This window comes from Aquarana catesbeiana, linkage group LG01, assembly GCF_042186555.1.
Source record: "Aquarana catesbeiana isolate 2022-GZ linkage group LG01, ASM4218655v1, whole genome shotgun sequence".
Classification (NCBI taxonomy): domain Eukaryota; kingdom Metazoa; phylum Chordata; class Amphibia; order Anura; family Ranidae; genus Aquarana; species Aquarana catesbeiana.
Window position 1 is genome coordinate 651,830,941 of NC_133324.1, and position 15,516 is coordinate 651,846,456.

Below are 15,516 nucleotides of genomic sequence, written 5' to 3' on the forward strand. Positions count from 1 at the left end.
TTATGACACACATTAGCATTGAAGACACTGCTTGGATAAGCAGCAAAATATCTTCAACATCTTCAACACTACAAAGCAACTCCAGCTGACAGTTGTGATAAACTACTACTAGCCACAGCATAGTAAAAGTATGCAAAAGGTAGCTTTAATCTCTATCTACTTGTTCCAATCTTCTTTTAAATCTTGATAATTTCGAGTAGCTAAGTACAGACATGTATATTTTATGAAATGATTAACTACCGGTAACTTAAGATCAAAGTCTATAGAAAATCTAAAATATGTAGCTATCAAATAGTTATAAATGTTAACTATACAGAATGTGCATGTGTATGTTGTAGAATGTGACAAAACATTGGCAGTCTAATGTCCAAGAATGAATGAAGAACCCCAGAGGGTTGGGGATCATTTTTCATTCACTAAAACTTGATTTAAATAAAGTAGGATAATTAGATTTTACAGTAGTAACTTTTTTCAAACTATGAAATGTCATTACATTAGCTCTTGGCCTTGGGAAATTTGATGCTGGTAATTTTGGTTACAAAGCTTCTGATACAGAGAGAGATGCCTTTAGGCAAAACTTTTTTTTTGTTTTGGTCAGAGTGGAGAGGGATTAGAGCCCCTGTCAGTTTGTATTGCTGTCTGTTCCCCTGTTAAGGGGATTCACCCGCTCTATGTGTCCTGTTTACCATTATCATTGAAAGTGAAAGTAAAAAAAAAAAACAATTTTTGGGTTGTCCCCAGAAAAGTAATAGATGGTAAATCTTCCAATGGGGGACACTAGTTCTGGTGGTCTGGGGGTCCCCTAAAAATTCCTTTAATTTGCAGAGATATCCTCTCACTTCCTGTTTGGCTATAGGACAGGAAGTGAAGGGAGATCTCCACAATGGGACAGAGATGGTGAAAAAAATCTGACAGGGGTAATTACCCTTCCTTACGCTATCCAAAATGAAAAAATAAAGTTTTGCACATAGTTCTACTTTAACCTAAGGCTCCCTCAAACCGACACTCTGCAGCCATAACACTAACCCTCAGTATAATGCTCTCTATAACCTTACACAAACTTCCAAATTAGGATGGGCTGAACACCCCCCTGTTTGGTTTGCAGCAGAACTCCTGAACAGGGGAAATGTTCTAATCCGAACACCGAACCCCATTGAAGTCTATGGGAGCCGAACAGGAAAAATCAAAAGTGCCCATTTTGAAGGCTTATATGTAAGTAATTGGTCATAAAAGGGGTATGGGGGTCTGAGTGCTGCCCTGGGGGACATGTATCAATATAATTTTTTTTTTTAAACAATATTTTTTTCAGGAGCAGTAATTTTAATTAAGCTTGAAGTGCAGCAATAAAAATGAAAAAGTGATGTCAGTGGCAATTAGTCAGTTCCCACCCAGTGTAAGTTAGTGTCAGATTATCTGCCGCACTATCACAGTCCCACTATAAGTTGCTGATCAACTCTAGTATAAAAAAAAAAAATTTAAATTCCAGTGTACTGTATATATACCATACTTTGTGGACACTATGGGGTTGATTTACTAAAGGCAAAAAGACTGTGCACTTTGGAAAGTGCAGTTGCATACGGCAAGAGCAGTTGCACCAGAGTTTAGTAAATGAGCAGAGGCTCAGCTGACTTTCATCAATCAATCACGTGCAAGCAAAAATGCTGTTTTTTTTTTATTTTCCTTGCATTTGATTGGGTATTCTTTGCAAAGTGAAGTTTTACCTAATTTACTAAGCTCTGGAGCAACTGCACTTGCAGAGTGCAATTGCACTTTCCAAGGTGCACAGTCTATTGGCCTTTAGTAAATCAACCCCAGTGTGTCCAAAAGAATTTGATACTATCTTTTGAGACAGATTGAGCTTTTGTTTGGTGGCATTTACTAGTCACTGTTTTTTTTTTTTACTAGAAAAAGGGGAAACAAGGCCAAAATGCTTAACTAAAAACAGTTTTCCTTACTTTTTGTTATAAAATATATAAAACAATTAGTATTGCTCATGATGAAATTATTTGACAACCTTGGTCCCGCTAATAACCTTTTTAAATAATAACAGAGACTGAACAACATGGGTTTAACCCTTTCATGACTAAGCCTATTTTTGAAATTTGGTGTTTACAAGTTAAAATCCGTATTTTTTGCTAGAAAATTACTTAGAACCCCCAAACATTATATATATTTTTATAGAAGAGAATCTAGAGAATAAAATGGCGATTGTTGCAATATTTTTTATCACACGGTATTTGTGCAGCGGTGTTTTAAACGCAAATTTTTGGAAAAGTGACACTTTCATGAATTTTAAAAAATCCAAACAGTAAAGTTACCCCAATTTTTTTGTATAATGTGAAAGATGATGTTACGCCGAGTAAATAGATACCAAACATGTCACCCTTTATAATTGCACGCACTCGTGGAATGGCGACGAACTACGGTACCTATGAATTTCCATAGGTGACGCTTTAAAAATTTTTTACGGTTACCAGGTTTGAGCTACAGAGGAGGTCTAGGGCTAGAATTATTGCTCTCGCTCTGACGATCGCAGTGATACCTCACATGTGTGGTTTGAACACCGTTTACATATGCGGGCGCGACTTCCGTATGCGTTTTCTTCGCTGCGTGAGCTCGCGGGGACAGGGGCACTTTAAAAATTTTTTTTTTTTTTATTTATTTATTTTATTTATTTTTGTACTTTTATAAATTGTGTTTAAAAATTTTTTTTTTTTTTTTTTACTTTTATTGCTGTCACAAGCAATGTAAACATCCCTTGTGACAGTAATAGGTGGTGACAGGTACTCTTTATGGAGGGATGGGGGGTCTAAAAGACCCCCCATCCCTCCTTTACACTTCAAAGTATTCAGATCGCTGAAAACGGCGATTCTGAATACTGTGTACTTTTTTAAATTCGGCGCCATTGGCAGCCGAGTAAACGGGAAGTGACGTCATGACGTCGCTTCCGCGTTTACAATTAGAAGGCTGGAACGAAGCCACTCACAGCTTTGTTCCAGCCCGCCCCCAGCCGCCGAAGGCAGCCGAATGGACACCGGGCCTCCCGATCGCACGGGAGGCCCGGTAACAGCGGCGGGAGGCGGCGGGAGGGGGGAGATGTCCCCTCCCGCTCCTCCGGTATAACAGCCGAGCGGCTTTTAGCCGCATCGGTTGTTATACTCGGGTAGCCGATCGCCCGCTGAAAACAACGGTACCGGGATGATGCCTGCAGCTGCGGGCATCATCCTGGTATAACCCCGGAAAGCCGAGTACGCATATGTGCGTACGGTCGGCGGGAAGGGGTTAAACAGCCACAGGAGCCATTTTATTTATAAAAAAAAAAATAAAAAAGATAATATTAACATAACATAAAACAAATTCAACAGTGCAACCAGAAGGGGGTCTTTGGGTGTCCATTGTTGGGCACCATTATTACTAACATCACCCATGTCCTCTGCCACACCCCAACCAGCAAGACATTACAAACTCACACACTTATGCCGTGTACACACGGGCAGACTTTTCAACCGGACTGGTCCGACGGAACGAATCCGTCGGACAATCCAATCATGTGTGGGCTTCATTGGACCTCCAGCGGACTTTTTCTGTCGAAAATCAGACGGACTTTAGATTTAGAACATGTTTCAAATCTTTCCGACGGACACAAGTCCGGTCGAAAAATCCGTTCTTCTGTATGCTAGTCCGACGGACAAAAAAGGATGCAAGGGCAGCTATTGGCTACTGGCTATCAACTTCCTTATTCTAGTCCGGTCGTACGTCATCACGTTCAAACGAACTTTAGGGCTTTTGAACGGACTTTAGTCCGCTCGTGTGTGGGTAAGTCCGGTCGTTCGCAAGTCCATCGTAACTCCGTCGAAAGTCCGTCGGAAAGACCGTTTCTGCATTCCTCTTGCCACGTATTGTCTGTAGAAGGTGTTCACAGTCGAGATAAGCTGCCGTTATGAACCAGCTGTCTCCTTCAAAGCTGCTGTCAGACATGAGGGGAGGAGGGCGGGTCGGTACTTTTGACTGTAACGAGCCCCTGCTCGCTCGGTTCCACTCTCCCGACACTCCTCTGTGGCTATTGAATCAGATTGCAACGTCTGATGGTTCAGGCATCCGATGCTCCGGGAATTGAACTACAGCTATGTGCCGTTCAAATCCAGTTGTGATAGCTCAGAACAAACACCAGGCAGGCTGTATGTAAGTTCAACCTCCTGCTCATATTACTCTGAACATACACCTGTGACCAGAAACCTAATTAACATGGGCTAATTAACTAATCCCTTTAGACAGCCTAGATGACTCAGTCATGACCTTTAGGCCAGACTGGCCGTCTTGTGGCTCAGAAAACACAATCAACATTATCACAATTCAACACAGAACTCTTCTTCACACAATAGCAGAGTTAATTAACACAAACAACAATGGGTTCTAATGACTCTTAGATCCCATACTAGACTTATTTACAATAAACACATTCTAGCAGGCAACAGACAGAGAGGTGGCTGGAATTGACATCAGCATCTCCTAACAGTATTTGTCCCAGCAATATGAATCAGCCACTATTTCTAATATGGCAAATCCAGGGTCCCCAGAGTCTGTGTCTCTTGGGGGGATATGAACCTGAATCCAAAGTAACACCACCTCAAGGGTCCTCGGGCATACAGCTCACAAAGAGCACCGTTCCCCCAAATGCCAGGGCCCGCGATCGATCGGAAAGAGGCTAGCATTCAGTCCCCTCCAAAAGTCTCTCTCCCGGCTAGGTCTGTCACATTTCTCCCCTTTTGGCAGGAGACTAACACAGGAGGAGACCCCAGACGGGTTGACTCCAAAGTTAGTCCATAGTTCCAGTCCCCCAATGCTGATATCCACACAAATAAATTGTCCAAAACAGAGCATTACTTACCCAGCCAACCTCTGCCTCTCTCAGAGAACACGCCCGCCGCTGGGGAGAGGCCTGGACTGGCCCTTCTCCCTGGAGTCTTTTCAGCCGCTGGAGAGAAGACAGGGTGACTGGGCTCACTCCGTCATGCTTTTGGTGATCTGGGCCGGCCGCCCAGAATCCCTGGGGTATACAAGTGGAGACTGAAGTCCCATCCACTACCACAGGAACTCCCTCTTCTGTTAGTTGAGGGCAGAGGCCACCAGCACTCTGCCCGGTTGCCAGCCCTTCTGCTGGGGACTCCACATCCTCCGCTCTGGCTAACCGTTGGGGCAGGAGGCTGGCTTCCTCCACTCCCAAACTGTGTAACTGCCATTGGGGAGGTGAGCTGGCTGCTTCCTTTTGCATTTCCTCATGTTGAGACGATATGTCTGTGGTACTGTCTCCCAGGTGCACGGATCTTTGCTGGGGAGGAAAGACCACTTCCTCCACCCTGGCCAACTGTTGGGGAGGGACGACGAACACCTCCTCTCCCTACTCCCCCTGTATCCTGATCTGCTGCTGGGAAGTGACCACCTCCTTCTCACCCTGAGCCTCCGGAACCGCCGCAGGTGTAAGGCAGAGATCTTGGACCCTCTGTCTGGTTGCCAGCGCTTCAGCTGGGGAAGTTCCTTGTAACTCCACAGATACTTCTGTTGGTGCTGGGCAGAGCACAGTGAAGTTTGGCCCTAATAACAGCTCTTCTTCTGCTGGAGGCTCACCAGGTTGTTCTTCCTCAGCAGAAAAGTCTATCAAATCCTCTGTCTCTGCAACTCGTGTCTGGAGATAAAGGTTCACCATCTCCCCTCCGTGGAAACCCAGAAGATGCTATCAGTGCTGGGCAGTTGTCAGCACTTCAGCTTTAGGGATAGCAATCTCCAGATTTTCCACTGCCGATTCTCTGGCATTCTGCTGGACAGGCACATTCCTCCATCCAAGATCATCCAATGCAGAAACAGGTTCATCAAGGTCAGTCAGCACTTGCTCCATCCACCATAAGACCTCCATGTCCATAGCTGCGGGGGCAGGTTGGCAAAGCACACTGTTACTCTGCCACATTGTCGACTCTTCAGCCAGGATTTCAGAGTTGTCAACTGGTATTTCCTGATAGTCCCAGGCAAAGGGAGCCCCACCCTGCTGCTGAGCAGAGTCTAGCAGCTGTTTGTAGGCCATCTCAAGCTCCCATTCCTGAACGGCCAGAAACTCCAAATCTTCCTGTGCCCAGTGCACTTCCGAGACATTCAGTCTTTGCTCTCTGTGCTCCATTATTTCCTCCAAACGCCACTCCCGATCGCTCCCAAAGTCAGGGTCCCTGGACAGCCTCCAGTACAACAATCCCAGGCCATCGTAGTCAAAGCCTTCTGTGGGGCTGTCATCCGCTGTCCACGGGCACACTTGGGCTACATACCACTGGAGGGCTCTGTAGCTCTCGTCCAACCGCATTTCTGCCCGGATCAGCCTGCTTAACTCAGCTGTCCACTCCTGGTTTGGCTGTTCCCCCAATAACAGCATTCGCACTTCATACTATGACCAGTACCTTACATGGATGGAGGGGAGAACTTTTCCCTGGTTTCGCTGCTCACGGGTTAGCACTTCCTTCCAGAGTTCGCAGCGGATAGAATCAAACCATCCTAGCAGGACCTGCTCTGATACTGGTCCTCTGTGCTGTATCTGCATCTCTCGCAACCTCCTTCTGAATTCCTCTTCCATTGTGGCTGGTATCTGTACCTCTCCTCTCCTGCTATCTGGACCTTGGATACAGGTGATGGTTTGGATGTGTTCACGGCAAGGAAGCACGATCCCAGCATTCCCTCCACGGCTCTCAAGTAAGTCTTTCAGCTAGGCTCTCCTGCAGGCTGGTTTGGAGTGTCCCAGTAACTGGAGAGCAAATCCCACTGCTGCCACCAATGTAACGAGCCTCTGCTCTCTCGGTTCCACTCTCCTGACACTCCTCTGTGGCTATTGAATCAGATTGCAACGTCTGATGGTTCGGTCATCCGATGCTCCGGGAATTGAACTACAGCTATGTGCCGTTCTAATCCAGTTGTGATAGCTCAGAACTAACACCAGGCATGCTGTATGTAAGTTCAACCAGGAATCTATTTTATGGAAAGGAATAGAGGCTCTTTTATACAGTAAAAGAGGAGGTGCATACCTCCTGCTCATATTACTCTGAACATACACCTGTGACCAGAAACCTAATTAACATGGGCTATTTAACTAATCTCTTTAGACAGCCTAGATGACTCAGTCATGACCTTTAGGCCAGACTGGCCATCTTGTAGCTCAGAAAACACAATCAACATTATCACAAATCAACACAGAACTCTTCTTCACACAATAGCAGAGTTAATTAACACAAACAACAATGGGGATCTAATGACTCTTCGATCCCATACTAGACTTATTTACAATAAACACATTCTAGCAGGCAACAGACAGACATGTAAAATACATGTAAAAGTATTGCCGAGCGACTGGGCAGCCACTGGAATACCTTTACAGGTGTCGGAAGAGGGTCCCACTCCCAGCCCCCTTCCACCGCTACCGCTGCTACTGCGGCTGCATTGGAACCCAAAGGAGAGATGAGGGGTCTAATAGACCCCCCATATCTTTATAAAGAGTACCTGTCATTGCTATTGCCGTCAAATGGGATGTTTACATTCCTCTTGACAGCAATAAGAGTGACCACATTTTTTTTTTTCTTAAAACAATGTAAAAATAATAATATTTTTTTTTTTTTAAAGTGCCCCTATCACCCCATGCTCACACGCAGTGGCAAACTAACATGTCGGTCCCACACGCATATGTAAACAGTGATCGCACACATGTGAGGTATCACCACGAGAGGAATAATTCTAGCACCATACCTCCTCTGTAAATCTGAACTGGTAGCCTGCAAAGGCTTTTAGAGCGTCACCCATGGATAATTTAAAGTACCGTATTTTGTCGCCATTCCATGAGCGCGCGCAATTTTAAAGCGTGACATGTAAGGTATCTATTTACTCGGCATAAAATCATCTTTCAATTAAACAAAAAATTGGGCTAACTTTACTGTTTTTTTTTTTTTTAATCATTAACCACCTCCCGCCCACGCTATAGCCGAAAGACAGCTACAGCGCAGGCCTTAATTGCCAGGAGGGTGTCCATGTATGTCCTCCCAAGATTGCGGAGAGCGCACTGCACGCTCTGTGATTAGTGCGTCAATGAAATTTGGCAGATCACAGATCGGAGTAAGGGGCCGATCCTGGCCCCTTGCCACGTGATCAGCTGTCAGCCAATGACAGCTGGTCACGTGATGCAAACAGAAGATCAGTAATCAGCTTTTTTTTCTCTCACGCTGACAGCGTGAGGAGAAAAAGAAAAGCCGATCACCGCCTTCCATCAGAGGGACATCAGTCCCAAACAGGGAGAGCTGCTGCCTCATCTGTGCCCACTAGTGTCATCTGCCAGTGCCCACCATTACCACCTACCAGTGCATATCACTGCTGCCTATCATTGCCCACCAGTGCCACATACCAATGCCTACCAGCGCCATCTATCAGTGCTGCCTATCAGTGTCACCTATCAGTGTCCATCAGTGCCGCCTATCAGTGCCACCCATCAGTGCCCACCAGTGGCGCCTCATCAGCGCACATGAAGGAGAAAAATTACCTGTTTTCAAAATGTTATAACAAACTATGAAACTGTTCGTTTTTTTCAAAATGTTTGGTCTTTTTTTCGTTTTTTTAGCAAAAAATAAAAAACCCAACAGTGATTAAATACCACTAAAAGAAAAAAATTATAAAAATGTAATTTGGGTCCCAGTGTTGCATGACTGCTCAATTGTCATTCAAAGAGTGACAGCGTTGAAAGCTGAAAATTGGCCTGGGCAGGAAGGGGGTTTAAGTGCCCAGTAAGCAAGAGGTTAAACTGTAATTTTCCCCAAAAAATTGCCTTTAAAAGACCGCTGTGCAAATACCGTGTGACATAAAATATTTTAATGACCACCATTTTATACTCTAGGGTCTCTAGTTAAAAAAAAAAATATATAATATTTGGGGGTTCTAAATCATTTTCGATTTTTACATGTATATGAGAAGTGTCAGAATTGGCCCGGTATTGAGGTATCTATGCACTATCACTATTACACCAGATACAATTTCTTTCTGCTTCCGAGTTTCTGTATCTGTATCTAAACTCTATGGGTATCTAGGTATGAAAAGTGTAAAAATGTATTAGCAACCAATCAGCTTTCAAATGTCATTTCTACAGCCCATGGTTTAAAAACAAAAACAAGGATTCTCTCGGATTGCTATAGGCAGTGAGACATTTTCTTGCTAGCACATTTTTCATGCATGAGTACAGATTAAGTGCTCAATCGCATCTAGGCACTGCGGGAACTTGTATGAAATTACATGCATTCAAGCAATGCACAGAACGTATGTTTTTATTGTAAGTGTGCTGCAGTGCCATTCATTCCTAATGGGACCTCACAACTTGGTATTGCATGTGCATTTGTAGCACCACAGTGCATAGTAAGTTTTTACTATTCATTTTGGTGCAATGAGTTTAAAATTAATGGTACATGCACTTCTGTAGTGCATTTTCTGTGCACTGGGCAGCCCATTCAAAAGAATAGGTTTCCCAATGAAAAGCATGTAAAACTCACAGCTATGCACATGCCACGTTACATAAATGTGTACCTAGATAATGCCACATGGTCACACAGGCATGGTAACAGTCAAACGCCTGACAAACATTATTTCAATTTTAATAGCAACTGTTTATAAAAAAAAATACTCTTACTTTTCCAGTGGTATCCATTTCAATCAGAAGTCTTCAATGTGCAGCTTCTTTTTTAGCAGCTTTATGTTATTACTGCTTTAGTACAAGGTAACACTCTTACTGCTCCTGCTGTAAGTAAATGATTACAACTATGCTTGCACTTTGTGCAAGTCTCTTTCTCAAAAAAAAAAAAATCACTATGTAAAAAGTCAAAAGAATGTGGAAAATCCTATAGATAAAGGGTTCACTGAAGCTGAAAATCAGATTATTCCATTTTTTACAATGTGTGGTCGAAGTGGTATATGCAGTGTGCATTATACTGACGCCGCTGCATTATGACACTCTCACATTCTGAGCATTCTTTTTTTGTATGTTGTCAATATATTTATATACAGGAGGGGCGATCTAAAAAATAAAAAATAAATCCTGGAGTTCTACTTTGAAGCAACAATCAGCATTCCCATTCAAACATACCCAGACTGCAACCAAAATGGCTTAGGGGCCATTCAGACCTTGGTGTCCTGGCACATTGCATTAACGCACATACGATAGGGTGCACTTAAGGCAGACAACACGCCAAAATGTGCAAACAATTGACATGCATCCACCATTTTTGGCAATGCAGAGCACCACAACACATTGTAGTGCATTACCATTGGTTGTGGTGCACTGCAATGCATGTGAATTGGAATTGTGTTGTCATTTATAATGAATGGCACTACAACACACTACCGCACATGTTACAAAAATGTACCACACCAGAGAGGTGTGAATCAGCCCTTAAAGTGTTACTAAACCCACAACAGTAAAATCAGTCTGTATATGCCTTAAGCATGCTTGTTATACTCACTGTATAACCTCCACATTGTGTAAAAAGGCTCTGTTTGATCCTGTCTTCTCTGATCCTCCCCTTTTTCCACTGTCCCTGACTCATCCCGGACAGTACAGAGGGTAGGGTACAAGCTGCATATGCTCAGTTTGGTGTGTATTGCTAGAGAGTTGTTTTTTTTGTTTTCTTGGGAGAGTGCATGTCAGGTCACCTTGAGGCTAGGTGACAGATGCACACCGTTGGGATCAGGAGTGCACCACAAGGTAGTGGACCCTACGGCTGACTGCTGCGGATGGGAGTCAGGGTGGTAAGGAAGGCAGGGCCGCTGGAACACCAACACGGATCCCACCGGGGTTAGAGCATAAAATTCCCTGGGGCGCGGAGTCTAAGAGCCAGCAGGTGTTCACCAGAGCCTCTAGTGGTGAGGATGGACTGGGCTGCAACTGGCTCCAGGTTGCGACCCCCAGGGTCCCCCAGCTCACACCCACAGTAGGCAACAGGAGGATAGGGATAGTAAGGGAATAAGCCAAGGTCAGGGCCACAAGCAAACAAGGACAACAGAGTTCACGCCAAGGTTCAGGGTCACAGGCAAACAGGGATAGTCGGGGACACGCCAAAGGTCAGGGTCACGAGCAGACAGGAATAGTTGAGAACATGCCAAGGTCGGTAACAGAAACAAACGTAGAGCACATGGCAGGTAGGAACAGGAAGCCAAAACACACAAAGGTTGATCAGCAGGGCTGGCCTACAGTGCAAAGGTTAATATAGAATTCTCTGATAGGAGCTGGGGTGGAGCAATGCTAGAGGAGAGTTTATAAAAGCAGTCAGGTGAGATTTAGCTGGTCTTTAGAGATGAACACATGGAGACAGGTAAGATGACAGACAAAACTCTATTGCATAACCATGACAGTGCATGTGATCAGCACAGCACCAATCAGCACTGTCCAGACAGAGGGTCAGGGGTCCTGCAGTCTTATAGTACAGTGATGGTAGTATGAAAACTCCTCCTACAAGCTTTAACCAGACACTGATAGAAGTCACAAGACTGCTGATGAGAAAAGGTATTTAGCAGTTTATATTTACTAAAGCTATAGCATTTCCATGTTCTGTGTACTGTGGGAGACCAGGTATAGTGAATGCAGGTTTCTGGGTTTAGTAACACTTTAAGACTTGATTCATACTTATGCTTTGTGGTGCCATTCATTTTGAATTCAAACAAATCACAATTCAAAATGAATTCAAATTTAAATATAAGCAAACAGCATTTCAAACAAATTCAAGATCTGTTAAGCTCCATGCACACAGTCGTACGGGGGCCATGCAGCATGCAAAGCCTGTGTAATGGCATTCCTGGGACCTGCTGCCGCCAATTACAGTCATCCATTGAGATGCATTCGAGGCACACACTACAGAAAGTAGATTTATTAACATGTGCGCGTGCATGGGCATTCTCCATAGAAAGGCCAATGGATGCTTTGTGACAGGTATTTATACAGTGTAGAATGCTCATGCATAATTGGTCAACAGACATTATAAAAATAGGCAGAACACGTTTCTAAAGTAGCCACACCATGCATAAAAATTAGTTCTGGTGCAGGATGACCTCTGGCATGCACAGAATAACTAGGGATGAGCCGAACACCCCCCCCGGTTCGGTTCGCACCAGAACCTGCGAACGGACCGAAAGTTCGCACGAACGTTAGAACCCCATTGACGTCTATGGGACTCGAACGTTCGAAATCAAAAGTGCTCATTTTAAAGGCTAATTTGCATGGTATTGTCCTAAAAAGGGTTTGGGGACCCGGGTCCTACCCCAGGGGACATGTATGGGGCCACCAGGCCCTATATACTCTGAACAGCAGTATACAGGCTGTAGGTTTGTTGTTAAGTAGAATCTCTTTGTAATTTTGAACGGGTACATTTTTAACGTGTTTAGCTCCAGCCAAAAAATCTTTTTTAAGCTTTTTGGAAAACATAGGGAAGGGTTATCACCCCTGTGACATTTGTTTTGCTGTCTTTCCTCCTCTTCAGAAGATTTCACCTCACTTTTTGTCCCAATGGATTGGAAAGCATCAGTGGAAAGGAGAAATGTTTTTCCCATATTAACTCTTACAGGAGAGAATTTCCCTTCCTAGGGGTAGATTTATTCTCACTTCCTGTTGTCTCCTTCCGTTTGCAAGTAGGAGTCGTTTGTAAGTTAGTTGTTTGAAAGTAGGGTCCTGCCCTATATACTCAGCAGAAATTTGGGCCTTAGGTGTTGCTGTGGCCACAACACTGTAAGCCCTCACAGGGCTCTGCTGTGAAATATTAGATCAAGAATTGTAATTACATGCCCCTGTTGAACAGGAGCTGAAAAATTAGGCCTTAGGCACTGGTGCTGGTGCCACAACACTGCAACCCCTCACAGACACTCTAGTTGGAATGCAGGAACGAGCCCTGCTGCAAAGTATTGCATCAAAAATTGTAATTACACGCCCCTGTTAAACAAGGGCTGAAAAATTGGGCCTTAGGCACTGGTGCTGGTGCCACAACACTGCAACCCCTCACAGACACTCTAGTTGGAATGCAGGAACGAGCCCTGCTGCAAAGTATTACATCAAAAATCGTAATTACACGCCCCTGTTAAACAGGGGCTGAAAAATTGTGCCTTAGGCACTGGTGGTGGCACCCAGAACCAAAAATGTTCTTACAAGCTATCAGCGTGATGATTGAGGAGGAAGAGGATAATTACTCAGGGATAGTCACTCAGCATCAGCATAGGCAGTCTTTGAAGGGATCTGAGATTTCAAAAAAAATTATTCGGTTACATCAGCATCAGGTGCTTGGTAGCTGGTGGTGATCCAAGACTCATTCATTTTTATGAAGGTCAGTCGATCGACCGAGTCAGTGGACAGACGCACCCTGTGATCGGTTACCACGCCTCCAGCAGCACTGAATGTGCGTTCCGAAAGAACGTTGGATGCAGGACAGGCCAGTAGCTCAATTGCATACTGTGCAAGCTCTGGCCAGTGATCCATCCTCAAGACCCAGTAACCCAGAGGATTTTCGGTGGGAAAGGTGTCCAAGTCTGATCTTGCCCCTAGGTATTCCTGCACCATGTAAAACAGACGCTGGCGATGGTTGCTGGAACCGATCATACCTTGGGGCTGCGGACCAAAAAATTGTCTGAACGCATCGGTCAGACGGCCACCTTCTCCACCGCTCCTTCTTTGACTGACCGAAGCCTCAGCAACACGTTGTCCAGAAACAGGAGTTTGTAACCTCCCAGTCTCTGGGAACGCGTTGCACAGACCTTTCTGCAAGGCCTCCCGAAGATGTTTCATCCTCTGCTCCCTCTGCGATGGCAAGATAAGGTCCACAACCTTACCCTTGTAACGTGGATCAAGGAGGGTTGCCAGCCAGTATTGGTCCTTCTCCTTGATACCACGAATACGAGGATCCTTACGCAGGCTTTGCAGGATCAGGGAGGCCATGCAGCGTAGGTTTGCTGAGGCATTCGGTCCGGAGTCCTCTGGGTCACTAAGGACGACATGGTCCGCAGCCACCTCCTCCCAGCCACGTACAAGTCCATGTGTTTCTTGGGACTGATCCCTTAAAGACTGCTGCTGATGCTGAGTGCCAGGCTCCACCTCCATACTGACACAATCTTCCTCCTCCTCCTCCTCCTCTTCCTCCTCGTCCTCTTCCTGTGTGATCGGCGGGCACGCAGGAACACTGTCTGGATAAAGGGGGCCTTGAGAGCTAAGGAAGTCCTCCTCTTCCTGCCTCTGTTCTGCCTCAAGTGCCCTGTCCATTATTCCACGCAGCGTGTGCTCCAACAGGTGGACAAGGGGGACAGTGTCACTGATGCATGCACTGTCATTGCTCACCATCCTCGTGGCCTCCTCAAATGGTGACAGGACAGTGCATGCATCCCTGATCATGGCCCACTGGCGTGGGGAAAAAAAAACAAGCTCCCCTGACCCTGTCCTGGTGCCATAGTCGCACAGATACTCATTGATGGCCCTCTGCTGCGTGTGCAGCCACTGCAGCATGGCCAACGTTGAGTTCCACCTGATGGGCATGTCACAGATTAGGCGGTTCTTGGGCAGGTTAAACTCCTTTTGGAGGTCCGTCAGCCGAGCACTGGCATTATATGACCGGCGGAAATGCACACAGACTTTCCTGGCCTGCCTCAGGACATCCTGTAAGCCCGGGTACCTGCCCAAGAACCGCTGCACCACCAAGTTAAGGACGTGAGCCAAACAGGGCACATGGGTCATTTGTCCCTGTCGGAGGGCAGAGAGGAGGTTGGTGCCATTGTCGCAAACCACCATTCCTGCCTTAAGTTGGCGTGGCGTCAACCACCTCTGAACCTGCCCCTGCAGAGCTGACAGAACCTCTGCCCCAGTGTGGCTCCTGTCCCCCAAGCACACCAGCTCAAGCACCGCATGGCATCTTTTGGCCTGCGTACTTGCGTAGCCCCTTGAACGACTACGGAGCACCGCTGGTTCCGAGGAAGAGGCCATGGAGGAAGAAGAAGAGGAGGGGGTGGAGGAGAGAGGTGTGTCACAATCATTAGCATTTTGGAGGCGTGGTGGCGGAACAACCTCCAACACTACTGCACCTTGTCCTGCATCCTTCCCAGCTGCCAGCAGAGTCACCCAATGCGCGGTGAAACTTAGGTAACGTCCCTGTCCATGCCTGCTGGACCATGAGTCAGCGGTAATATGCACCTTACCGCTGACCGCCCTGTCCAGCGAGGCATGGACATTGCCTTTCACATGCTGGTAGAGAGCCGGAATCGCCTTCCGTGAGAAAAAGTGGCGTTTGGGTACCTGCCACTGAGGAACCACACATTCCACAAACTCACGGAAGGGAGCAGAGTCTACCAACTGAAAAGGCAGCAGTTGAAGTGCTAGCAATTTTGCCAAGCTAGCATTCAACCGTTGGGCATGTGGATGGCTGGGAGCAAACTTCTTTCGGCGGTGCAGCAGCTGGGGCAGGGAAATTTGCCTGGTACAATCTGACGTCGGTG

At 45.8% G+C, this 15,516-nt stretch overlaps 1 protein-coding gene across 1 annotated transcript in view; it reads right to left on the reverse strand.

Annotated features, from left to right (window-relative positions):
- Positions 1-9,820, reverse strand: part of LOC141110080 (alcohol dehydrogenase 1-like) — a 99,767-nt gene extending 89,947 nt beyond the window's left edge. The window contains exon 1 of the mRNA XM_073601306.1: positions 9,692-9,820. Coding sequence (XP_073457407.1) covers positions 9,692-9,709 — 18 coding nt within the window. The 5' untranslated portion in view covers positions 9,710-9,820. The remainder of the gene's footprint in view (positions 1-9,691) is intronic.
- Between the last annotated feature and the right edge of the window lie 5,696 nt (positions 9,821-15,516).